This window comes from Erithacus rubecula (assembly GCF_903797595.1).
Source record: "Erithacus rubecula genome assembly, chromosome: 15".
In the NCBI taxonomy this organism is placed as follows: domain Eukaryota; kingdom Metazoa; phylum Chordata; class Aves; order Passeriformes; family Muscicapidae; genus Erithacus; species Erithacus rubecula.
Genome location: NC_136667.1, coordinates 17,094,039 through 17,120,729, shown reverse-complemented (window position 1 = coordinate 17,120,729; position 26,691 = coordinate 17,094,039). Strand labels below are relative to the sequence as shown.

At 40.4% G+C, this 26,691-nt stretch overlaps 1 protein-coding gene across 1 annotated transcript in view; it reads right to left on the bottom strand.

Annotated features, from left to right (window-relative positions):
- ABCB7 (ATP binding cassette subfamily B member 7) overlaps positions 1-26,691 on the bottom strand; it is a 35,660-nt gene that overhangs the window by 1,356 nt on the left and 7,613 nt on the right. Inside the window, exons 4-15 of the mRNA XM_079318970.1 lie at positions 22,164-22,283; positions 14,875-15,007; positions 13,769-14,037; positions 12,506-12,594; positions 11,210-11,297; positions 10,447-10,621; positions 8,912-9,069; positions 8,213-8,376; positions 7,919-8,048; positions 7,240-7,411; positions 3,645-3,748; positions 2,014-2,121 (exon numbers count right to left, since the gene is read on the bottom strand). Of these exons, the coding sequence (XP_079175096.1) occupies positions 2,014-2,121; positions 3,645-3,748; positions 7,240-7,411; positions 7,919-8,048; positions 8,213-8,376; positions 8,912-9,069; positions 10,447-10,621; positions 11,210-11,297; positions 12,506-12,594; positions 13,769-14,037; positions 14,875-15,007; positions 22,164-22,283 (1,710 nt within the window). The remainder of the gene's footprint in view (positions 1-2,013; positions 2,122-3,644; positions 3,749-7,239; positions 7,412-7,918; positions 8,049-8,212; positions 8,377-8,911; positions 9,070-10,446; positions 10,622-11,209; positions 11,298-12,505; positions 12,595-13,768; positions 14,038-14,874; positions 15,008-22,163; positions 22,284-26,691) is intronic.

Sequence of the window (26,691 nt, the reverse complement as noted above, 5' to 3'; positions counted from 1 at the left end):
GAAGAGCAGACAGAGAGGGGTTTGTATTGGACAAGCCAAGCACATCTAAGATCAAATCTGAAAACAATTAGTGTAAACTGTGCTTCTATGGGTGCCCTGTAGCTTGTGTCACTGCAATCACCACCATGAAAGTTGTGTCAGCAGTTCAGTTCTCTGGGCTGCTCTCAGGAGCAGAGATGATTTACTGACTATCAGCATGCAAAGGAAGGATTGGAGAGGAGAATTCCATGACAACTCCAACCTCACAGAGAAATGCCACCACTCTTCAAAAAACCAAACTAATTTTTTACTTTGGGAGACACATTCACTGACTTCAAATTAAACTAATGTATTAATTCATTCCCCAGCTACTTTTCCTTCTGGGAAAGGATGGCATTATACATGGATTTGATATCAGTTCTAAATTCTGATCTACAATTAAATCTACCTCCTTGTGACATCTGCTGATGGACAAGCTGGGAAAAAAATTGGGTCTTGGCACTTCAATTAGTAACTGTGCCAGTGGAACCTGAACAAACACACACTTGATCAACAGAACAGCAGTTTACTTAAATCCTTCAAGTGAATAATTTGGAGTAGAGAATGGATTTTGAATTAAGGCATTTTAGTAACTCTTGACCAATCCTCAAAACTGGAATGTCTCTGCTCAGCTCCACAGCATCAGGATCTGTATCAGTACTCCAATGTTTACTCACTCAGGAATGATTCTGATTTTACCTCAGCAAAGGTGCTGGAATTGTGATTCCATGATTACCACTGCTAAGCAAAACCAGCCCCAATGAGCCTGCCTCATCCCTGCTCCTGAGCCTCATTTATCTGGCTGCTAACACATCAATCCTGCTGGGATGGCAGCAGCACAGGCAGCACTGCCTCCCTCATCCACAATTCCATCCTTCAGCAAAGGGAGCACCCTGGCTCCTTCACAGTTCGAGGCTGTGCTTTTATTTTTAATTTAACAGTTACACTACAACACAAAACACGCTCTTGGGAAGCTGTGAAAACTTGCATGGAAAACAAAAAGCTGCCAATTGCCTTGTGACATGTTACAAAATGTTTGTGAGATGTTGTAATGTGCACTTGTAGGAAGGATACACCTTAGGAGAGGGTTTTGCAGCAAAAGCTGAAAAAACAAAGCAGATCAAAACCAAATAAAAACTCCACAGAGCAATGCAAGTGATTTATTCCACTACTTCCTCCTCAGGTTCATATAAAGTTGAGTTTTGTGTAGCAAATGTCTCTACTTCATATGGTTCTAATTGTCCATGAAATCATTGAATGTATTGTAAGAAAAATTTATTTGCTTTTAGATGTGTATTTTAAGTCACCTATGAGCACAAGCTTTTAAGTAGCAACTGATAAAAATGAATGCAGAGATGAATTTAACATCTATTATCAGCAGATTAGAGCACTGTACTTTCAGCATTATCAGTTAAAAGAACAATTATGAAGTTATCATAAGGACATTTGCCAGATATGGATAACAGAGAAAAAACTGGACTTTGGATGAGTATGAGGTAACAGCTGAACAATGACATTAGGGAATCAAATGTGGAAACATGTTGGTTTTTTCTTAGGAAAGAAGCCTACAGAAAGGGAACAATCACACTTTTCTACAGGTACAACAGAGAATGGTGCTCAGATTTTTAGCATAATTAGGTGGAACAATCCTGCAATACGGAAATGGAACATGCTGTCCTCTCTTTTTCCACTAAGAGGAAAAAAATGGATGTATGTCAAAAACAGACACTGAGCAATCAGAGTGGTGCATAAATTGGGGGAACACATTAGGAAACTTCAACTGACAGAAGCATGCAAAAAATGAGATTAAAAACATGCAACAGTGAGGCATAAAAATAACAAGATACAAGAGAGTCACACATGCCAAGCTTGGGCTGGAATTTTCAAACACTGTTCATTTCCAAAGAAAAAACTTCCAGCAGCTTGGTGGGAGTGTAACAATTCAAAGTGGACACACAGAATCCCCTAAAGCAACCCCTGGCATGATGCCCTCACCTGATTCAGCACGATGATCTCATCTGCATCCACCACTGTGGACAACCTGTGGGCAATGAAAATTGATGTCCTGTGCTGCACCATGGCCCTCATGGCTTTGAGAATGTTCTGCAAGATTGGAATACACACAAATTCTTACATGCTCCTGAGTGAGATGAGGAGAAATAAAATGCTGCTGGAAATATGCAAATTACTGTAAATAAGTTTTGAAAATCATCTCTGGTAGTGCTACAGCTTCCCAATAACAAACAGCCAGGAGTATGTACAGGAGAAACAGAAAAGTCCCAAACATGAAATTATCTGTGGTTTTGCTAAAGCCTCAAACTGAAAAAAAAGCTTGTGTTCACAGAAAAACACAGCTATCCCCAGGGACAAAGGAAGAGAAGTGTCACTTCATTTCAGGAAGAACTTCCCCATGGAGCCATGCTACACAAGCAGCAAACAGCAGTAAAAGCATATGAAAATAAGAACTCTTCGTGGTTGCAATATTAATGCTTTACCTTGACTGTTAAAGAAAAAAATCCCTCTCAATATTCTGCCAATGTGGAACAAAGGCAGAGCAATTCTGGGAATTATCTAGCCAGTTTCCTTTGTGAGCTCCAGGCCTCTCCCAAACCACATCCCTGTGCAAGGAGCACTGACCAGGAATTTGTGCTCTCACTACCATAAGTGAAGTGTCCACTTTATTTCCCTGAAAATTTTTGTCAGAAAATATTTCCATTCCCAGCCCTACTCTTGTGGAAAAGCCTCATTTTCACTTCCAAGTGAATTTCTACTGTACTCATTTCTACTCTTTTGCTTTGTTTATGACTCTTGCACAGATACAGAAAAACAAGAGAGGAAAAAATCTGAGAACTGAGTGCAATATGGACATTTCTGTCCCATGAGGAAGATAAGCTAAATTTCAGTGCTGTGCTATATGGATGTAGAGTTCATCCTCTGGATTCTTTGCATCTGGAAAATTAAAGTAATTTAGTGATTACAGGTCAATAAATTCACTCAATAATTTGCATAAGTGAATGGAGCTGTAGCTTAGCTCATTTTTGATGACATTACTTTGGGAAATTACTGCTGGTGCTGAGAGTTTTGTGCTTAAGCACAAAGATGTTGCTCTGAAGGCTGATGCAGCTCCTGTCATTGTGTCAGCACATCCATGTCACAGCCCTTGCTGTGCAATGAACACAAATCAACACCAGCACTGCAGGTCACAACTACCTCACCTGCATCTGCTGCACAACAAACAAGGGAGGACTGTCCTAAATTATGTCCCAATTATTTAGGAGCTTTTTTGAACTTTTTTGATGGATGATTTTTAGATGGCATCTAAACACTTTCTGAAGTGGACTGGAAAGCTTCATACTTCATGGCCACCTGCACCAGCCTCAAATGGGATTTCCAGAGTGGAAACAGAAATATCCCAGAGACAGCTGATATCTCTCACTATCTTCAGGAAATGGACTGAGCATCTCTGCTGTGCTCTTTAGGACAACAGCTTACACACAGTATCTCTTAATAATACTGAGAAAACACTTGAAAAAGAGCAGAGTTCTGAGAGGAAAAGAACATGGAGAAGTATCAGAATCAAATACCATTGCATTACTTAAATTTTAGATTTTTTTATCCTAATTTACCTCTTCTGTAATTGAATCTAAAGATGATGTGGCTTCATCATAGAGAAAAATAAATGGCTCCTTTAACATTGCTCTTGCAATTGCAACTCTTTGCTTTTCTCCTCCTGAATAAGTGGGAAAGAGGGAAAAAAAAGAAAAAAGATGAAGTTACAATTGTGGTAGTCTAAATTCAACAGCAGACATGATTTTTGAGGGTTGGTTATTGGTTTTTTCCTATTTTTAATAGACATCATAGTCACTGCTGACAAATGTCTGACATGTTACATAAGATAGCACACAAGTTCCTGCTCCCTGGTAAATTTAGTGATTCAAGATTGCTCATCCTTTTGGAACAGGACAGAGAACTATTTTGGATCTGCTCCAAGGCAAGAGTCTGACACAGGTGAGTAACAATGCTGTGCAGTTACTCACTCTGTACACCTGGGAGTAGGAGCCCATTCACCTGGCCTGAGCTCTGTTCCATCCAGTAACTCTGCACACACAAATCCAGTTTTCTCTCACCACTGCTCTGCCCACACCTGCTGTATTGGATTTCAGGCCTCTTGCTCACACATTGTGCCTCTCAGGTCTCTCCTTGATATTCATCCAACTTCCCACCCCATAATGGGAATTTCACCCAAGGACAGTTACTATTGTACTGCAAACCACCTTCAGCCTGGTGATTTCTGATATAACCAAGTTTCAGACTAGTTTCCTTCCTAAACAATTCTTACAGACAACTTCTACTCAAGAATAACTCAGGGCAAGTTTTACAGACAGGAAAACAGGTGCATTTGCAACTTAAATCTGCTAAACATTTGGTATGAGATGCAAACACGTCACATTTGTGCACTTGTCCTCTTTTGTTTTATTCAAGACTTCAAAACATTCCATTTAATACCATTATATTCTTGTTAATGTTCCATTCCTATCAGGAGAGAACATGCTTTCATAAGCCATTTAAAAGGCTGGTGGTAATGCTGCAGTTCACATTTTAAACTGTCTTTGGCAGAACTCAGGAGCAATTAGAACTGTATGATTTACTCAGTCTGTTTTAGTGTGCTCTCCCTCCCTCCCCTGTGCAGCATCTTCAAATCTCACAGCTTGACAATAGCCATGTTTGAAAGACATATTTCAATAAGCAGATCCCTGATATTTGCAGCAGATCCACTTGTCTCGTGTTGTTCCCCATTCACACTCAGGGCAGCAGCACAGTGATTGTTCCACTCACAAAGTCAAGGATCTGGGGCTGCTGCAGCTCTGCCTCTCACACATCTATTAGACAACACTGATGTGGGTTCTGCTTGGAACAACCCAAAAAAACTTGTTTTTCATTCTTTGTTCTTGATGAATCAATCCTTGAGAACAGTAAGAACTGCACGAAATGCTACATCACCATTTAAATTGGCAAATTTGTCACTGCAGCTAAAATCTTGTTTTTCCACTGTGCACATAAACCCCTGGATTTTAAAGAAAACCACTTCAATTCACATAGCTTTTACTCACCCTACTCCTGCCACAAAGTAACAGAACAAATCAGGACTTTGTGCTCTCCTTAGATTTGAAGAAGCCTCACCCAACTTTAAAAAAAACCCACATACTGATTCTGAAATGAATCCAATGCATTTCTTTATAAAAATTTAGGGAGCCAATCTACTATTGAGAGAACTATAGACTCCAATTAGCAGTAGCTTTTTACAGACACACTGAATGAGCTCAGACCTTTCCATTTGGTATCTCTAATCCTTTAAACAACCATCTCTGAGAGCACTGGCCTGAGACTCCTGTACCCTGGCTGCACACATTCCTGAAGCTTGGTTACTACTGGGATTTGTCAGTACTCACCTATCTGTTGAAAATAAGAAATTGAAGCTGTTCTTTCAATGGCAGATGCCTACACAGAGGTCAAAAGAATTCCATTTTTTTTCTCCTGAGTATTTTACATCATCTTTCTTCATTAAATACAAACAAAGCAGGAGAACACCCCATTTCCCTTACCTTTCTCAACATCACCTTTGTGGAAGCACTGGCAGATGGGTGCTAATGACCATCCCAGTGGCAGCAGAAACAAGGATGGAGGAAAGGCAGAACCCATTTTCAGAAAGGCTCTGTTACAGGAGTCTGGAGGTCAGAAGGAAACTCCAACAAACCCACACACAATGCTCCAGACTCAGAAAGGGACACAGAATCCTTCAGGCAGGAAAATCCCCACGAGAACATAGAGCCCAACTGTTCCCCCAGCCCCACTGATCCATGTCCCCAAGTGCCACATCCACAGGGCTGTTAAATCCCTTCAGGCATGAGGAGTCCACCACTGCCCTGGGAATCCTGATCAAACCTTTGGGTGAAGAATTTTTTCCTAAAATCCAATTCTAAACCTCAATGTAAGGTTCAGGCTTTGAGAAATCTGGTCTAGTGAAAGAAAGATGCTCCTGCTTACAGCAGGAGGGTTGGTCTAGATCATTTTTAGAAGGTTCCCTCCAACTGAAACCATTCTATTCTTCTATAAACACCAAGACATTTCAAATCTATTGTCAGTCAAATCCTTTCCAGCAATTACAAGTGTGGGGAGACAGGCAGCACAAGACAAATCTTTCATTGTTAGCACGATTCTCTTCGGTTCTGCCAGTACCTATTTAGCACCTTCTATTCCCTCACCCAGATCTGTGCTTCACATATTTTATTTCCCTTCTAGGTCTCTGCATAATCCCCTTCTGCAGCATGCACACTTTCTCCTGTGTGCACGTTCTGGGTACAGGCTGTACCCTCTGATCCCATGGCAAAGGCACCAGGACTCCTGACTGCAGCAGCTACAGACAAAGAAACACCCCTAAGAACTGCCTCTGTCTGCACCCACTGCATCCCTCAGCACCAGCAGGGCCCAAAGCACACAAAGTTCCCAATTCTAGTCCACTACCCAAATAGATCATGAGAAAAATCATTTCTACTGCACCTCCAGCCTCACTTATAATCTCATTTAACACTATCCCCTGAAAATACACTCCTTTGAATATCTTGCAGACTACAGCTGTCTTAAACTGCAGACCTCCATATTAATATTTAGCCTTTGCAGGTAGGTATTTTGGGCTCCTCTCTACAAGGACATTGAGGGGCTGGAGAGTTTCCAGAGAAGAGAATGGAGCTGGGGAAGGCTCTGGAATTTAAGTCCTATGAGAAGCAGCTGAGGGGACTCAGTCAGGAGAAAAGGAGGCTCAGGGGGGACCTTGTGGCTCTGCACAACTCCCTGACAGAAGGGGGCAGCTGGGGGTGGATCAGGCTCTGCTTCCAGGGAACAGAGACAGGAGGAGAGGGAATGACCTCAATCTGTTCCACAGGAGGTTCAGGTTGGGTGACAGGAAGGATTTCTTCACTGAAGGGTCATGAATGGGAACAGGCTGCCCAGGGCAGTGGTGGAGTCACCATCTCTGGAAGTGTTCCAAAAGAGAGTGCACATAGCACTTGGTGACATGGTTTGATCAAAGGCTGGACTTGATCCTGGAGATCTTTTCCCACCTCAATGATTCTGTGCTATAAAGCAAATAAGCTAAAAGCAAACTTGAGGACTAAACTCTGCAGGGAAAGCAGCAAAAGGGGTCCAAAGAAGCTGGGGGCCAACCTGAGAGCTTGAGTCCTCGCTCCCCAACCTGGGTGTTGTAGCCATTGGGCATCCTGAGGATGGCATCATGGATCCCTGCCAGCTTGGCCACTGCATACACCTGCTCTGCTGTGGCCTCTGTGTTGCCATACAGCAGGTTGTAGTAGATGGTGTTATGGAAGAGAACAGCATCCTGCAGTTGTGGGAAGAACATTTTTAAATAAGAAACCATGAACAACAGCTTCAAAACCGTCCCCAGCCCGTGAAAGAACCAATGCAGGATGGATTGTATTTTTCTTTATGCAGCCTGAAGGTAAAAGTGTTTGGGGAAATTTCTTTTCCCAAAAAAAGGGATTAATATATTTTGTGTCCTAAATATGTATGTCATGCATACTTTCACCACTTTGCTAACTCATTATGGGTGGTAATCAACTATAAAGCTAAATCACTTAAAGCTGCAGGCAGTTTCTCATGGGGAGGCTTAAACACATTTCAGAAATTGGATCTATATGGTGATGCACATAAAAACATAATATTTCCTGGGGGGAAAAAAGTCTAGTTCCTTTGAAAGTCACCATGCAACACCACTGCTTTAGGACTGGCCTTCACTGAACCAGTGCCAGATACTGAGAATTTCTACCACAATAGGCTAGAATTACTGTTCCAGTGGACTGTGTGGGGAGGAGGAAACATGGAATACCTGAGGCACAACTCCTATTGCCTTTCTCAGACTTTCCAAACTGACATCTTGGATGTTCTGTCCAGCAACATAAATATTTCCTTTCTGAGGTTCATAGAAACGAAATAATAACCTCACAATGGTGCTTTTCCTAGAATTGAAAAGAATTGAAGTTAATGTTACATCCTGGTTTGCCATTTACAATCTCCAATTGGGACAGATGTACAAATAGAATTAACAAAAGCAAACACAAGCAGCACCACATTCAAGAAACTAAATTCTGCATTGATTGGCATATTTAGTCCATTTACCCACCCTGACCCACTACCTCCTACAATGGCCACTTTCTTTCCTGCAGGGACTTCAAAGGACAGCCCATCAAGGACTTTGTGCCCCTCCAGGTATTGGAAATGCACATTGTCAAAGGCGATGGAAGCAGTCTGGGGGGTGATCTGCAGGGCTGGAGCCATCTCTTTGTCCTAGAAAAAGAAGAGTGCCACTTTATCTGCTGCCCACAAATTATCTCCTACACTTCAACAAGCTCAACAGTCCCTTTCCCACCTCAGAAAAAGGCAAACAGACACTTCAGCTCGGATATGTGGAAAATAATCATAATTTGCTGCACAAGTGACATTGGTTTGTTCCTCCTTTTCCCCAAAGGAGGTAAAAATTCCTGCTGTAAACACTCTGCCTCATAACTTCTTTTGCAATATATTCTGCATCATTAATTACCAATAAAAATTCAAGCACGAGGCATGAATACTTAAATAAAAAAAATCTCAATACAAACACAGCTTCCATGAGGCAATTTTTGCTTCTCTGCAAGAAAAAGAAAATCAACTGCTATTGCAGTAACTGCACTTAAAGAGGAGGCAGAACAGCAACCTCACACATAACTACTCTTTCATGAATAGAAATTAAACCTGGAAGATCAGAACACAGTGAAATGATGGCATTGCCACAAACAGCCCTGTTAAATGCTCAGATACTTTAGGAAAATAAGCTACTACTTACTTTAATTTTGGTATCTACACTGAGAAGTGTAAACAAGGTATTCATATCTATCAGTGCTTGTCTTGTCTCTCTGTACACTGTTCCCAGGAAGTTCAGGGGCAAAGAAAGCTGGAACAGCAATCCATTCACCATTACCAGATCTCCAACAGAAAGGCTGCCTTAAGACAAAAGGGGTGTGAGAGAATAAGGAAGGGTTGAAGGGTTTTCCTTTTAGGATGCACCAAAAGAAAGAATCAAGTCAATCAAACCTCATTTCTTTTATCCCATTTCTAAACCCAGATGTTTAAATAACAAACAAAACCCAGAACCCCATCCCAAATTTCATACAGGGGTGCCTGAAGCAAATGGAAATATTTGTGTGGATTTCACTATTAAAAAGATATAATAGCACTGGCAAATAAGGCAAGCAGCACATACAACATCAGATTGCAAAATCCACAGAAAGGCCTAAGGAAGTTGAAAGAGGGGGAAATAATACATGGAAGCACAAATCAGGAAAGACAATCTTAAGTACAATTACAGACAAATCCAAATGATAGAATTTGTCATGATCAAGAGAGAGGCCTCATGCTGTATATACCACAGAGCTGCTAAAACACACTGAGAACCTCTGGGCAGCTCAGTATCAAACAGGCTGATCAAGGGAAAACTCAGGATGTCACAGCAGCTAAAGGTAAGTGGCAGGTCAGTTCAGCTGAAACAGGCCCAAAAAAGATGATTTAAAGCCATATTTCTACCATCCTGCTTCAAGCTATTCTAAATCTTCCTAAGAACAGCTATAAACTGCACCTACTGACTGATCTGCTCAGAGTAACCCTTCCCTGCCCTGGCATCTTTAAAAAGGGCAAAGCAGATGCAAGAAAGAGCACATGGTATAAAGGTCTGCCCTTCAAACACTTCTGGATGTTAACAGTCTTTAAAGCATCATTATTTTTACTCTAAAACCACCTTGCTTTAGCAGAGCTTTATCCCAATTCTGTATTTGAAGCTTGTACTGTGTCTTCCTAATCAAGCAGGCTTTATGTAGTAAATTAGACAACCATAGAACAGATGGAAGCAATTTTTTTAATAATGTGCCCTTATTAGTGTAAGAAAAGTGAATTATTGGTAACAAAACTACTGGAGACAAAGCACAGGGATCTATATACACTGAGTCTTGCCAACATGGGAAGGAAGAAGGGCAAAAAGAAAGGATCTTTGTAGAATGTCCACAGAAATATTTTTATCTATAGAAGTGCCTTTCAAAAACTTCCTGAAGTGACATTTTCTTAGGATCTTTCTTTAACTGCTAAACTTTTCTAATGGTTTTGATAAAATCATAGTATGATTGAGAGAGTCATTGAGAGAGAGATATAATGGAATTAATAATACTCCAAGAAGCAGAAATACATAGAAAAAAACTTAAGGAAAAAACTCTCAACCAAAACCTCTCAAAATGAACATCACATCAATCCTCAGTTAATTAAAACTAACACCTCAGTTACGGATGAACTGAGGTAAAAGACTCATTTTAGGCTTACAGACAGGTGAGTTACCTGCAATAATGCCCTGGCTGGCAAGCACCATGATGGTTGTTAAACCCACACTAAATATAGCACTCTGGCCAAAGTTGAGGAGTGCTAAAGTAGAGGTAGTCTTCAGGGAGGCATTTTCATAGGTCTTCAGGAACTCATCATACCGTTGGGCTTCATATTTTTCATTATTGAAATACTACAATAGAAACAGAAACGGTAAATGGGACAGTGACAAACATGCTGGACTATTTAAGTGGCTGTAAAATGGAGTATGGACAGAGTGCACTGACACACAGCTCCTCTGCAACAGTTCTAACAACTGAAGGAAAGAATCATAGAATGTTCTGAGTTGGAAGGGACCCAACAAGGATCATCCAGTCCAGCTCCTGCTCAAAAATCCCACCCTGTGCCTGACACGAAACACTCCCACTCCCTAGGAGCCTGTTCAGTGCCCCACCACCCTCTGAGGGAAGAACCTTTCCCCAATATCCAACCTAAACCTCCTCTTCAAGACTAAGTTTACTCTTTGCAGAAACTGATGGTCAAGGTGATTCAGCCATGAAAGAAACTTTTCACTCTTTATTAACAAAGAGATTTTTTTCCAGCCCCCACTAACAACCTTCCTGGCACTCTGTCAATGCCACACACTACTCTTCAAATGAATAATGCTTAAAAATATGCTCTTGCTCCAAATATGCAGCCCTTTAAAGATGAATCTTATGACTCACTTCCCTAAGGCTGACAGAAGGAAGACAAAGAGCCTGGTAGTAAAGACTGGCCTTACCTTCACAGTCTCATAATTCAGGAGCGAGTCAATGGCAGCATTACCAGCATCATTGTCAGCTTTGTTCATTTCTATCCGAAACTTAGTCCTGGGAAAGGAGGGATTGATCCAGTCACTGATGCCTTAGGATCTTAGCTTTTCTATTTTTCAAATGTATTAGTGTATAACTCTAAGCTCCATACAGAGTGTTAGTTAAGTATCTTCACATTTTGGTTACATAAAACAATCCCTCTAGGCCTGAAATTCAAGGACACTCTAGAGCCTCAGACCCAAAAATATCAACAAAAATGAATTGGGGGTGGGAGCAAACTGGGGCAATGTGATTTCATTGTCTGATGCTGTAATTGAAGGATAAATCCCTGGTATGTAAATGAACCAGACTTTTAATTGTCTGAAAAACTCATGACCATTGTCCAGTGTCTTAGGTTGCAATACAGGATATGCCCCAAAGTCTGTGTTCTATCACTATCTGTTAAACCAGGTGGGGCAGTGCCCCTGATCTCCTGGCACATATTCTCTGCTAATGGGCCATCTTTAAACCAGCTGGGCAATCATCTTTATCTTCCACAGCCCATCCTCCCTCCAGGAGATATCTCCTGTTCATGGCCACTGAGTCCCAGGGCATGACTGATAAAATTCCATCATCCCACTGGGAGATGCTCCAGACAGGGGAGGAGCCAAGCCTTTCCTACCCAGAGAAAAACTGAGATTTGGAACATCACAGCAGCCTTTTCCACTAGATTCCAAAAGAAAACCAGACCTTCCCACATCACTGTCCACCCCTGCACCTTCAGAGGAAACTGCACCTTCTCCAGGAGCACTGCTCCAGCTGAACCACATCTGCCACTGCAGGAGGATGCAGCACCATGGAATGGGACTGCTGCCACCACCCTGACTGACTGACGGGTGTCAGCTTGGATTCTGACTCTGGCAGGGTTGGGATTGTTCTTTGTAATCCTGCATTTCTATTTTAATTTTCCTAGTAAACAACTGTCATTCCTATTCCCATATCTTTGCCTGAGAGCTCCTTAATTTCAAATTATAATAATTTGGAGGGAGGGGGTTTACATTCTCATTTCAAAGAGAGGCTCCTGCCTTTCTTAGCAGACACCTGTCCTTCAAACCAGGACATCCAGCTTAGCAGAAGCTTTTGACTGCCTAAGGTGTAGCTGTTTGAAGGCTTTTAATAAATACCCACTTTATTCTCTAAATCTTGTCCAGCCTCTGTTATGGGCAGAGCTTTGAGGCTGAGGCACCAGAGCACCCTGAGGGCTGAGAGGGCAGGGCCTGCCTTACCTCCACTGAGTGATTCCTATCGTGAACGCTGCGTAGGCTCCCAGTGTCCCCAGAGTGACCAAAGCAAACTCAGCACCACATTTGCAATACTGCAAGATTTAAAATCAAATAAAAAAATAATATAAAAAAAAAGAAACATCATCATTTTCCAAACTTCACTGTTGACTCCAGCTAAGCTATCCTAATTTTAAGACAAGAAATGATGGTCCCTCCCAACACAATCCCTGCTCTGAACAGCTTAAGGCTAAATAAAGGCTTAAACTCAAAGAAAAGCAGCAAGAAGGATTTAGATGAAAAGATTGGAGGCAATAACCAACAGCTAGTGCATATAATACTGCAAAGTTATTTTTCATATTATAAAACATAAATGCTGCTGATGCCTGTGCTGTTTTCACAAATAAGTATTTGCTTCCATGCTTTTTCAGAGGATTTTGAAAGAAAGCTGAAGACTGTAGAAGAAGAAATAAATGGCCTTGCAAAACAACTTAGGAAATGTTTTCTGTACTTCAGGGCACATCAGGAGAGAAAAGCCCTAAGGAGGGCTGGCTGACAGCCAGCCTGGTCTGCAACTTCCACTGGTTAGAAAATGTAACCCAACATCAACAGGCATTTCTCTGTTCCATTCAAACTTGATTGGCCTTCTAAAAAGGCCAATAAACAGAACAAGATCCTTTTTTATTTTCATTTACTCTGAGATACATAATCAAGTGAGATTTTTACACCCAAATAATACCCAAAGATCCTGACTTCAAAGGCAGAAAGTGTGATTTATTTTATAGAAGTTTAAATTTCAGGGTATTAAGCTTAAAACCTGCCAGGAAAAGCCTATTTTCCAAAAGCTAATTTTCACTTTTAAGTTCTGGATAAGTCCAGATCAGTATTCAGGAAAGAGCCAATAAATACTCCCTCCTCTATCCTGAACACACTAAACCACAACATTTTTATTATTTCTTAACTATTCACTTAGGTATATTTGACACTTGTGTACACAACTTACTTTTCTAATTTCATTTTTCCAACAATCCTGAAGAAAAACATTAAAAACTGCCCACATCAATGCAACTGGTTGAAGAGAGGCTTTAAATGTGAAAATGATTTCAAATAAGCTTAGTTTAAAACACTGATACTTGAAAACTATGGTTTGCTCTCTTTTACAGTAGTTGCTTTCACCTTGTAAATTCAATTATTATTGATATTCAGTAGACTTTGGTAAGATATCATTCCTAAATGAGACAATTCCAATGATGACTAAACCACACTTACCAGAATTCCACTGACCAGAGCCACTTCAAACATGGTGGGTCCCAGGTTAAACACTAAAGCACTGAGAACAAAGCTGATGCCCCTGGTGCCTCTGTCAATGGTTTTGGACAGTGCTCCTGTTTGCCTGCTTAGATGAAAGGCCAGATCCAGGTTGTGAAGGTGCAGGAAAACATTCCTGGCAATCCTCCTGATTGAATTTTGAGCTACTTTCCCAAATACTGCATTTCTTGCTTCATTAAATAATGCTGCCCCAGCTCTTGAGATACCATCTAAAAAGGGATGAAAAAGTTTACAGAATGAAAATAATTATATTTTCAACTTCCCTTCATGCATGAAATTACACCAGACTCATTCTTTATATATTTTCAACAATTTTACTTCAAAGGTAATTTATACTTAATTGGCCCAAGCTTCATGCAATTTTTCATTTATAAACCATTGTGCACACATTTAAATCAGTTTCTTTTGCAGCTGGTTATAAATTCTGCACTTTCTTATAATCAAGAATAATTTCTATAAGCATTATTTCATTTTTTAATTGGAATACCAGAAGCAAGGTCAGAGAATATTGGGGACAGACAGCAACACAGAGTAACTCTGAAATTGTTATAACACTCTGAGGGCTGGAGCCCCTCTGCTCTGGGGGCTCTGGCAGAGCTGGGGGTGCTCACCTGGAGAAGAGAAGGCTCCAAGGAGACCCCAGAGACCCTTCCATGGACTAATGGGGCTCCAGGAGAGCTTGGGATGGAGGGACAGGACACAGGGAATGGGTCCCACAGCCAGAGGGCAGGGTTAAGTGGGATATAGAGCAGGAATTCTTCCCTGTGAGGGTGGGCAGGCCCTGGCACAGGTGCCCAGAGCAGCTGTGGCTGTCCCTGATCCCTGGAAGTGCCCAAGGTCAGGATGGACAGGGCTTGGGGCAGCCTGGGATGGTGGGAGGTGTCCCTGCCCATGGATGACATTTAAGGTCCCTCCCAGCCCAAAGCCCTCCAGGACTGTGTGATTCACAGCCAGCTGTGATGCTCAGCAGTGCAGTGGGCAGCAGCCCAGCTGAGCCCCCCCTCCCTGCAGACCCCCAAGACCCTCCCAGGGCTGGAGACACTCACAGCCCACGAGGACGGCGGTGGCCATGGTGGCCACAGTGCTGGGGGCATCACTCAGGTTCAGCACGTTCCCAGACACCTGGTTGAGGTTGTCCACTGCATATTTAAACATGAAGGGAACCAAAATATTCATGGCCTGAAAGCAGGAGCACAACAATTAGACCATTTGCATTAAAATATGTATGGAGCATGACTATTTTTTTCTGAAATTGCTCTACTGTTATATTTAGTCCTTATGCAGTAGTGCAGGTGAGCTGGCTCTTTATTTCAAGCACAATGTTCTCCACTGTTAAATCCTTGCTGCTGGGGCTGCAGGGTTACTTTGTCTCTCTCACTGTCTCCTTTTAAATGTGGATTTCTATCCTCAAACAACTGCCAAGGCCCTTGAAGTGAGGCTGAGCTCTCAGGACAGCACTGCAAGGCCAGGAAATGAATCAAGCAGCAGCCACTGCAGGGCACACACAGTGCTACAAACTGTGCCATCATTTGGAGCTGTTTGCTCTCTGTGATGCTGACAGCATCCAGTGTGAAGCTCTCACACAGGAAACCACTCACCTGCACTTGGCTAACACTGGGTCACTGGGATGGATTCATCCAAAGTTACATGGAAATCAAAGAAAATAAACCAACCCCTCCTTTGTTTCTGTTAATACCTAAAATTTAAATAATGCTTCCCATTTACAACATCACAACATTGGCTTGGTATCAGCATTAACCCTGAGGTTTGACACAGCAGCACAAAAAGACTTTCTGCATTGTCTATAAGACACTACAAATTATTGTACAAATGTGAGTTTGCAAACAAAAAAGTGACATTCACCACATATCACCCAGTGTGTCAACAGTGGTGGCCCCTCTAGATGTGAACCCCCAAATAAACATCTACTAAGCACACCAACTTCAGCAGATTTTTATTTGCACAACTGTAGCACAAGAAAATATAGAAAATCTCACAGCAAACATAAAATTTCTGAGTCTTGTTAATGCACTATTGTTACATTGCTCACTTACACCAACAAAAAAGGCAATTTACAGACAAACTTCACAAAATTAATAGAATTTCTTAATTCAAACTGCTCCTAACTGTTAAGATTTGAAAATAAGGACACAACTATTTTAGCAGTTGAACAAATATGTTATGAACTACAATCTTACAATCACAGCAGATGTTAAAATACTCTACAGCAAGTTGACTTTGCTTAAAGTTGGGTTTGTTTTTTTTTTTAGTATTTGGAAAAAACTGGTGGGTAGATGACAAATTGTTTTACATGAGAAGAAACAAAAAGCAGAAACCAGATTGATACAGATATTTCAGCTCTCTCCACCAAATGTTTTGGATACCCACTTAGATCTCAATTGTATTTAGGGACATCTGTCAGAGCTGAAAGCCCAGGGAAAAAAAAAACCAGTAAATTAACTGGATAAAACTAGATTTTGAGAGAAAAGAGTGATAAAGTCATTCTTAAGTTCAGTCCAAATTCAAGGGGGAAAACAGACTTCTAGAAATTCTAATGACTGTCCCAGTATCCAATATTCCCAGTTTTACAAATCATGGCAAATAGTGGAAGGTATGAACTTCACCAGGCAGAGTAATTGGAGTTTTGAAAATATTTTTGCAAATAAACCACAAAGAAAAAAATGCAAATTAATTTTTTGAATCTGTGCTGTTAATTTTTTTAGACAGCGTTTTAGGATAAAGATTTAAATGCAAATGAGGAAGGAATGAATTTTCTCTTCTTCCCCATGTGTCCCCTATGAAACACATTATAAAAAACACCTCAAAATTCTCAACACAGCATAATTTAGCTAACTCCTGAAAGGAGATCCATGAGATCTGAGGACACCTGGGTGAGGTTAGTGCTGGTTTGTTAGTGACTGAAAACGGAAAACAGCTGAAAGATCAGGTCCTGCTTCAAATATTCCTCTGGAACTTGTCCAGAGCAGCCTGAGAGTCCTTCAGCCACATTTCCCATTCTATCAGATAGGAATTGTGGAAATCCCAAATCCCCCTCCCTTCCCCAGTACAACCAAACAACTCCACTTTGCCTTCAGAGATACTGAAACTCCATTTTGGGGTGGTATTTTGTTCTTAATAAAGATGAATCTACTGCCTTGTGTGTTCCAGTGACAACCAATATGACAAAGTGCAGGTTTTCCTGGGAGAGACCTCTCAGGAGAAAATAAGAATATTGTCATGCAGATGGTCTTCATTTGCTGCAGATTCTCACAAATCTCTCTGCAGGGATTTTATTCCTCACTAGACTGTGCTACACTACAGGTAGTTTTGAAATAGAACTACAGATATATTTAAAGTCAATTTAAAGAAAATAGATGTATTCTTTAAACTGCTGTTCTCCACTCACAATTAATTTAACTGGTAACAGCCTACAATTTTGCAGAAATGTCTTCTTTTACATCAATATAATTCTTCCCAATAGAGTTTTAAATGAAATTTAAAGGCTGGTCTCAGGTTATAGTTGTTCTGACTCCTGGAGGGTAAAGCTTGAATAAGAACAAGGCAGCACAGTATTGCATTTCATTAGCAATCAAGACAGTCTGCTTTCCAGTAATTTAAAAAGAAAAAAGTTAATCTTACAAAGTTTATAGCAAGAGATGAGGGGCCATTATTAGAAACAGGCCTTTCCTACTCAATTTGTTAAGTCAATGAGATCACGTTCATAGTAATGGAAAGAGAATTTCATCCTTCTGCATAAATTCACAGTTCTCTCTTTGTATTTGCTGGCACAGAACAAAAAGCTTTGAGCACACCTTGGTAGACCATGAAAATCTACCATGAAAAACAATTGTCTTACACAATATATCTGTACAGGCTTCCCTCCTCTGCCTAATGCCTGAAAGCTTGATAACAATTCCCATTAAAAAGACTCTTTTAATATGAATTTGTACATTTTCTATTCCTGGGTTTGAATTAATAGCTTATCCTTGCTTGAATTTATTGGAAAGCAAATACAGCATCCCATGAAATCATCCCAACTCAATTGCCCACATTTAACAGCAGGTTGCCCTAGAATGAATCATGAGTAAATGAGTTTAAACATTTTTTTAATGACTGCACTGTTTTAAGCTGACAGTGCAATATCATCTTTATTCTCCCATGGGACTACACCCCTTTCAAGGCAAACAGCCTTATCTTTCACTTTGCTCTTCCCAGCATTTTTTGTTTAATAAAGATGATGAATTAATGACAGGCTGAGCCCAAACAAGATAAAACTGGTCCACAGTGAACTGTTCTTTTGCCAGTGATTCAGTGAGAAATGCTGGCATGAAGATGATTGAATTTATCTCTGGACCAATATAAACATACACATCCAACAGCTCCATTTGTGGAGATACACACAGAAATCTCCATCCCTTGTGGAGGCAAGAAGCTCCAAAATGTGCTCCAGATGAGGGAAGAAGCACCTGAGTTCATGGTTTCTTCAGATTTAACGATGACCTGAACTCCACTTTTTCCAGTAGGAAAAAAACCCAAACCAATTTTAAATACTTTTCACTTGAAGCTCCTCAAAAAGTTAACAATTTCTGAAGGTTTATTGCAATTATCTGACTCCATCTGAGCCCCCAGAAAGAGCTCAAACACCAGGATCACAGGAACATGCTTCACTGATCAGATAGGTATCGTTATCTTTGCAAGCAGGCAGAATTTGCAATTCAACCCTTGTGTCCTGCCTCCTTAGCCAACCATTCCTGTTCTGAAACTCACAGAATTAGCAGTCAGTAGAAATGCAGAGAGTCTGAAAGAATTCTTTGGCTCATGAATAACACATGCCTGGTCTGTGACCAGGAGGCCAAAACCCATTGCAGGCTGACAGAGGTGACAAGTGATTTTGTCATATTCATGTGTTTAATCCAGCTCCTCAGAAGCCTGAGTACTTTTTTCCTTGTGCCACAGAAGAAAAATGGAAGAAACAGAAAAGTAAGGAAGCATTTGCTGTAGATTCACCAGTAGAGAAGCCAAAAGAAGGGGGAGAACATGGAAAAAGAAAATCCAGATATGCAGAACCTGAGCAGGCTGAGCTATGTCTGAAAACACAGAAAAACTGAAAACCTGTGTACTCCTCTCACCTGCCTTCCTCCTGCATCTTCACATTGTGTACACACATCTAGATAGGCTATAAATATTTAAGGTCAAAATTTAAAAGTGTGTCATAATAATGCAACAAATCTTACCAAGAAGAAAAGACCTCACTAGCCCTGGAGCAGACTCCATCTTGTCCTAAAAAGCCACACTAACAGCTTGCTTTGAAGGCTCACAATACCACAGGCAGTTATGTGGAGACAAAAAAGAACCAAAAATCACAATAATTTGTTCAATGACAAGCAACTGGGCCCCACAAAAGGAGTCAAGACAGATTGTAACTGCAGGCTCTTCAGTAGCTGCACACAAACTGGCTTTTGTTTTGAAAGTGAATTTTACTGAACTGGACGATTTTAAAGAGATAAACTATTTCTCAAGCAGCAGGACAGGGAGAAATGAACTCCAGCTGTTTTTTGGGTAAGTAACCAAATTTAACTGGGGGTGTATTCCTTAAATTTTTCCCCCATGGCTGAGAATTTCATAACCTACCTGTCTTCTGTGATTCCTTAGAGTTTTCAGAATAAAACTGAAGCCACCTTAAAGCCTCTGTATTTTAAGTGAAAACCAGTTAAATTCAGAAGTATAAAACCTGAGAATCTTTTGTCAAACTCAGAAGGAATTGACCAAAAGGCTTACAGAAGTGTTTCTTTTGGGGGAAGGTGACCATACAGTTCTCTATGCAAACCCCCTCAGAACAAGGGGCCTTTAGACAAAATCAACAATGAGGATGTAAATCCTTCAGCCACAGAATTCACTTTGTTCCATATTGAACAAAAAAATCAGGCCAGGACTGCAGTGAGGAGAAAAACATGCTGGTGTTCCTGTGCTGACACAATTATATAGCAGAAAAACTTCACCAAACAGCTTGTGTGGTCTATGGAGTGCATTGTAATTAACCTCACAAGCAACCAGAACAAAGGGCTCCCAAATGGGATAATGAGGAAACCACACACAATTACACATGGTGCAGGGAAGATACAGGTAAATACTTTGTACTGCAATTTCTCCAGGACAAAGTCACCTTTTGTGTGCTCTGGAAGGGCAGCAGATGCTCAGGGCTCAAAGATATGACAGACTCACTACAGCTCTGGAATAAATTATTGCACATCACTTGTGTCACACTGACACACACGCTTAGTATGTGTAAAGTATGAAGCAATTCAAGAAAAGTTCTTCCCACAAAGAAAGAATGAGCACAGCTCTTGAGATGAGGGGTAACTTCTTAATTGCAGTTATCCAACACAGAAAGAACAAAACAAATAACAGGACCAAAGGACAGCTGGAAGACACCCATGAAATTTTTCACCCCTGCCAGTTATATATTTTCCATAGAGAGCTTGCTGTGTGTTTTCCTAATCAAGGATTTGCTCAAACATTCTCACACAAAACACTTCTGCTTTAACAAGTATCTCCTGAAACCTGGACAAAGCTCAACAGGTTTTCTGCTTTTCTTCTGAGAGTCTGCTCTGGACATCAGGGCTTCTGGGCTGCCTTCTACAAATGTAAAGTGGGAACTGTAGGAGAACACATAAGATATCCAAACACCCAAACACTTTCCCAAAGAGCAGTTCAACGATTTTCTGATGGAGGAAACATCCCTCTCTCCCAACAGACACATAATAGCTCTTTTTTACACCAAATACAGAACTATTTGCAACAGTCAAGACATTCTGGTCATGAATTTTGTTTTCTTAATACCCCAGGAAGGTGAAACATTAATAAGACTTCTTAAAGGCAAGGTACAGTGCTGCCACATGCAGGATTAGAGGCTGGATTCACATTCTGTATCTTATTCACATAACACTACAAATTAGGGAATAGGGGAGTGAGGAGCAGAGAAAAAAATATTTCAAGCATTTAAAAATTGCTTTCAGATTATTATTAACATTAGTAATAAGAGTCTTTAAAAAGGAAGTGAATTAGAATAATTTTCATATCCACCTGGTAGATCTACATCATAAAACCTGAAGGCATCTGCATTTTGAGCAGAGTTTCCCCCAGAGTTTTAAAATGCAGTGGGAAGCATTGCTGTGTGTTTTGTCCAGGCACAACAAGGGGGAAAGCTCCCTTGCACAGTCCAGCCATATTCTGCATGTCATCACCTGCATTATCAGCAACATCCTGAACTGCAGCACAACCCAAATATCTGCTGGAGACAGTACCCACAAGTACCTGAGAGATAAAAACCTCTTGAGAAAGCACTGTAGACCAGCAATTCCTCTTCAGCTCACAGAAATGAGTACATTTCTCTCCCAAGCACTCCTCTTTTAACACCTACAGAGCTGAAATTTGTCTCTTCTCTCTTTTCATACCATGGCAATGGTGCTGAGTGCTAATATTAGCTTTATGTTTGGTTAAAATTGCTGTACTTAAAAGCAACCCAGCTGAGCTGTATGTCTCAATGGAATTCACAAAACTTCCTCCCAGTATTTTGCAATCAATTTTTTTTTTTTATTTAAAACAAAAGGAAGCTAACATTTGCTCTTCTCAACGTTTTCTACAAGATTTGCACAGAATTTGACTTATACCCTCTTTTAATCTGCAGAACACTTTTGCATGCCAAATTCTTTCAAAGAACAAAACCATTAATGCTGTTGCAGGTAAGAATATGGAAGAACCTTTCACATAATGAAATGAAAGCAAGAGAAATCTTCCATTTCAAAAACTACATGAAAAATAATTTGATTGAAAGCAGGGTTGTTAAATACAAAAGGTTATACAGCTGTTATCATATTAGGACACCAGAGGAGTCCCTGAAACAATGAACAGCTCTGTTTTGTCATAGACAAATATCAACAGCCCAGCAAGACCTGTGAGTAGGCACCACCACATTGATCAAGTTCAGGGCTGAGAATGGGCACAGAGCCTTGAAGAAATCCTGTCTGACAGCACCACACAAGAAAACAGCCTTTAACTCCAATTTCCTGTAATTTCTGAGGTAAATAATTACCAGCAATGGAAAACCCTGGGCTAAACTAATATGATCAAGGGAAATAAAAATTCTGGTTGCCATCATCACCTCCCTAAAGGTATTACCTGCAGATACACCCTGCTCCAAAATCCAAGTTATATACAGTCCTGTGAAAAACCCAGATATCTTAAGACAGTAAAAGCCCTAAAATACTAGAAAACAAAATGATTCCTTGTAGAGATGAGCAGCAACTGTGAGAGAAGAAGAAGGATGTGCTCCTACCTTGGCACTGGCCAGGAAGCCCAGGGAAATGGCAACCCTGGCCCGCAGGTCTGGCCTGTCCTTGGGCCACACGTAGGACAGCATGGCCTGGATGATCTTCTTGGCATCAATCTCCTTCAGCTGGGGGAAAGCACAAACAAAGGCACTGTGTCACAAAGACACCTTCAGAAGTTACATAACTATAAATAAAAATGGATTTTATACATTTGGATCACTGCTGTATTTTATTTGGTAGGAAACAGACACTTGACAATGTCTGAGACTAGGACTGCCTATGAACATTTCAAGCTGGAAGTTTTTAGGTTTATATCCATGACATGTCATTAAAATGTTTCATGTTCTCCAGCTACAACTCCAACATAGAAAGCCACAATTCCCCATCTTGAAATACTTCACAGAACAAACTGACCCTTCTTTATTATCTCCTCAAGACTGCTGTACAATATTCAAGGGCTTGCTACTTCTTTTCTGGAAGATGTTTTAAAATAGCTTAGAAGCAACAGGAGAGAAATGCAAAAAAATTAACAAATTAACAAAATAATTAAGGCAAGAAGGAAGCTTGAAAGGTCCACAATAAACCTAAAAAGTTTGGAGAACATTCCCTGACACTGGATAATCAGACTTCACAAAGCAGATGTACATGGCCATGTGCTGGCTTAACTGATTCTATCAATTTTAACAGAATTCTTAAAATAGGTTCTCCCCCAAATCCCAGATTTTGCTCTAAGTAAGAGCACAATCATTTAACAAAACAGTTTGAACAACATTATTTTTTCTGACTTATTTTAAGTTTTGCTTTAGGATTATTTTTCTGTTGTTGGGTTTGGCTGCTGTATTTTTTTACAGCAATGTAGGTTATTTTCCAGATGGACACATGTCTATCACTTCTGATTATCCCACAGAACTCTCAGGCTCAATTATCTGCAGCCTAAACCACATTTCCTAATTGAGATCAAGAGGATGTGCAGCAACACAGAGCACAAGTATCAACAACTCATTTTTCTGTGTTGGCTACACTGGGGTTAGCTTGAAAGACACCAGGGTTATCTAAGACAGGAAGAAAAGCAGCAAGGGCAGCTAATCTCTCCATTTCAGGCAAAAATCTGTAGTGGGGAGGAGGAAGGGAAACAAAGTTACTGCACACCTTTCAAAGATGACTCTCATGACAGAAGTCAGTAGGAAGAGTGAATATTATAATAAATCTTACTGTTTGAGCATAAACCAAATTAGAAAAGAAATTCTCAGATAGGTCTGGGGTGAATAAGCAAGAAAGGAAAGGTCTGTTAAAAGGTAAAATTGCTGAGGCAACCAGGGAAGCCAATTGTATAAAGGTAAGCTTTGAAAAGCACCAGGAAATTAATCTCAGCTTTTCTAGTCACAGCACCAAGGCATTTTGTCACTAACTGCAAATGTATTGGAACATTACACAGGATAAGCACATTTCAAACTACTTTTAAAAAATGGATATATGGAAGATTTCTCAGTGGAGAGAGGATGCAAAAGTGCCTCTGTTGTGTCCTACCCACTTAAAAGATGGAGATATCTGCTGCAGCATATACATGAATCTTTTCATTTGAGTCAAGGATATGCATAAAAAGCAGTTCAAACACGTGGAAAATATCTCTGATCACCACTTACAGGTTAAAAGGAAGTTAAAAACATGGGTACCACACTGACACAAAAGATACAAAAGTGCAATCGAGCAGTTCTAATTATATGTTGCTATTGGCTAGGCAGACTCTGCACAGAAAAGCTGTTAAAAGGAACAAAATATATTGGCTGCAAACAAGGAATCTATTTCCTTTTTTCATGGCTCTGAACGGTGACAGAAGTAAATCCATTTAGAAAAAAGTCATGAGGCAGCCACTCATTTGCCAAAGGCCTTGCAAAGGAACAAGAAGAAATATCAAAGGATGCAAAATGTACACATATTACATCAAAGTTTACCATGAAATAAATGTTACTGTTGTACAGAAACATGAGTTAAAAAATGTTTAAATATGCAAGTGGCAACATTAAGAATTAAAAGGAGCAATCTGTTCAATGGACTCAGGCCCTTTTTTGATTCTCTGAGGTACATAAAAAGGTTAAGAGATGAATTTATTTTACCTCCTTTTAAATGGCAGTAATGTTTTACATTTTCTTTCAAGGTCTATTTCCACAGAAATGCAAGGAATGGGAGGAAAAATATTATAAATCTAATACAGCAGGGAGCAGAGAAATAAAGCTTTTTCCTCTTTTTGAATGCAGCATGTTTTTCAAACACACTATGCAACACTGAAGATTATTTGCAAACCAATGACCATTGCCCAACTTCCTGTCCCTTCTACCATCCCATCCAGGTTCTGGACCTTTTAAAACACCTAAAGAGGGGGAAAAAAAAAAGCCATAATTCCTCTCACAATCTCCATGGTTATTGAGCACTGCCAGGCATCCACTGGGCTGACCCTGTCACTTGGTGGATAAAGCCAGTGCCAGGATGATGGGCTGTCAGAAGTGGGATGCAAGAAAGTGATAGTTTGACTTGAATTTAAGCTGTCATGCTGATGAAGAGAGACAGACACAGCTCTGGCTCCCTGTGTGCTCCCTCAGGGAGCTCCATCATCCCTTTTATTGTACCAGCACAAGTTTTTTCCCCCTGCATGAGATTATTCTCCCAACCACCACCAAAAAAACCCCCAAAGATGGTAAAGAGCAATTCTGATCTCAGCACTCAGCACAGCAGCCACTGCTGTAAGAAGTAGTTATTTTGGAATTTTAAAAAGTGTAAGTTTCTCTAACAGTTACATGTGAGGTGAAAGTAATGTGCTCTTCACTCTGTGCTCATTCCTCAGACTCAGTTCTGTACCTGCAGAAGCTGCTATAAAAAGGGCAATTTAAAATGTCACTCCCAAAGTAAGAATGAACAGCCTGGTTTGTCAGAAAAAACCTGGAATAGGGAAAGGTGTAATAGAGCTGACAGGTATCTCACCTGCAGTTCTAAAAGTATAATCTCAGGGGGAAAAAAAATGTGGTAAATGGGGTGCCAGTGTTTTTACATACTGAATACAAGTGCCTGTACACATGAGATACAGGAACTGCACTTGGAGCAGCAGAATATTTCCTTCCCTTCAGTTTTGCTGAGAAATTCCTGGCAAACCTGTCACCTTGTTACCCAAAATGTTACCCTGGTTTTTTCCACTCTTCACACATTTCACCTCTTCTACAGCTGGTTCTTGCTGCTTTCTCCTGGACAGCTGCTCTTTGTTTAGTTAGACAACAGCCTGAACTGACCATGTCCTGTATTAACCACTTTACAGCTGCATTTATTGGAATAAAGAGGTTAAGGGATTGATTTATACAGGAATAGCTGCAAGAAGTGCCTGAAGGGAGAATGCCAATGAAATTTTACACTGCCAACAAATTAGAAAAATATCATCTGGTATCAGAATTTTTGGATATCATATTGCTATTGAGTTTTAGCATTAAGGAATACCCAACATCCCTTAAGGCTACTTGTGTTGTGGTAAACAGAACCTTCCATTTCCTTTCTGACCAGAGAAAACCCTGGAATTTAAATATGTGAAACAGAGAAGGAGAAACAGCTAGGTTTGATGGCTGTTCTGCCCAGGAAATCTCTGAAAAGGGCTTATACCTGTTGCAAGGAGGGTCTTAAAATGAGTCTGAATTTAACATTACATGCAGAGCCACTGGTACCACTGAGTGGAGATGGCCAATTATTTTGTTTCCACCTGTGCCTCATGCAGAAAAGATCACAGATGTTTTACTAAAACAAGCTGGCTACACCTCAGGATATGAAATTCCCTCATACTATAAAACATACACCTCTCCTGATTTCTGCCTGGAGCACCAACAGGTCTGGATTCAATGAAGGGACAACTCTCAGATGAAAACTTGAAAGAAAACTCTAAGTTGAATTCTTCCATTTCATTACCACTGAGGCTGTAGGAGAGATATCCTGAGAACAGTTAGACCAGCAAAGCAGCCCTGAAACACCTGGATTCTGAATCTGAAAATTCAGCTTGGCATCAATGTGGTCTTCACTAATTTTAGGGAAGATTCCACCCAGGTCTGAACAAGTTATAGCCATTCACACAGAATGACTCTGCAAATACAGAAAGCATCAGAAATAAGTGTGCCCAGGAAATGAAAAGATGGGAGTTCTGTAAACTCAAGAGATTTGATTTGGCAATTTTAATCACACAGTTGATACTGTCCTGTTTTAACCAAAAGTTTGCCTCATCTTCTGATTGTAATCATTTGGTCTAATAAAAGATTCTGCTTCTCCTTATATACCATCATCATTACTTTAATGTGCTTCCTGAATAGGAATACAGTCAAAATATATCATTAATTCCAAGTAAAAATACACACAGTTTAATTGCTTCTCTACCCTCCCATTTCAAGTGTGACTTTGCCAACTGATGCAATAACCCAGGAGCTGATTTCTACTATCCTGTCTGCCAAGTCACAGGGAAATATCAGTCACAAACAAGATCAACAAACCAGTGAATGACAAGGAAGCATA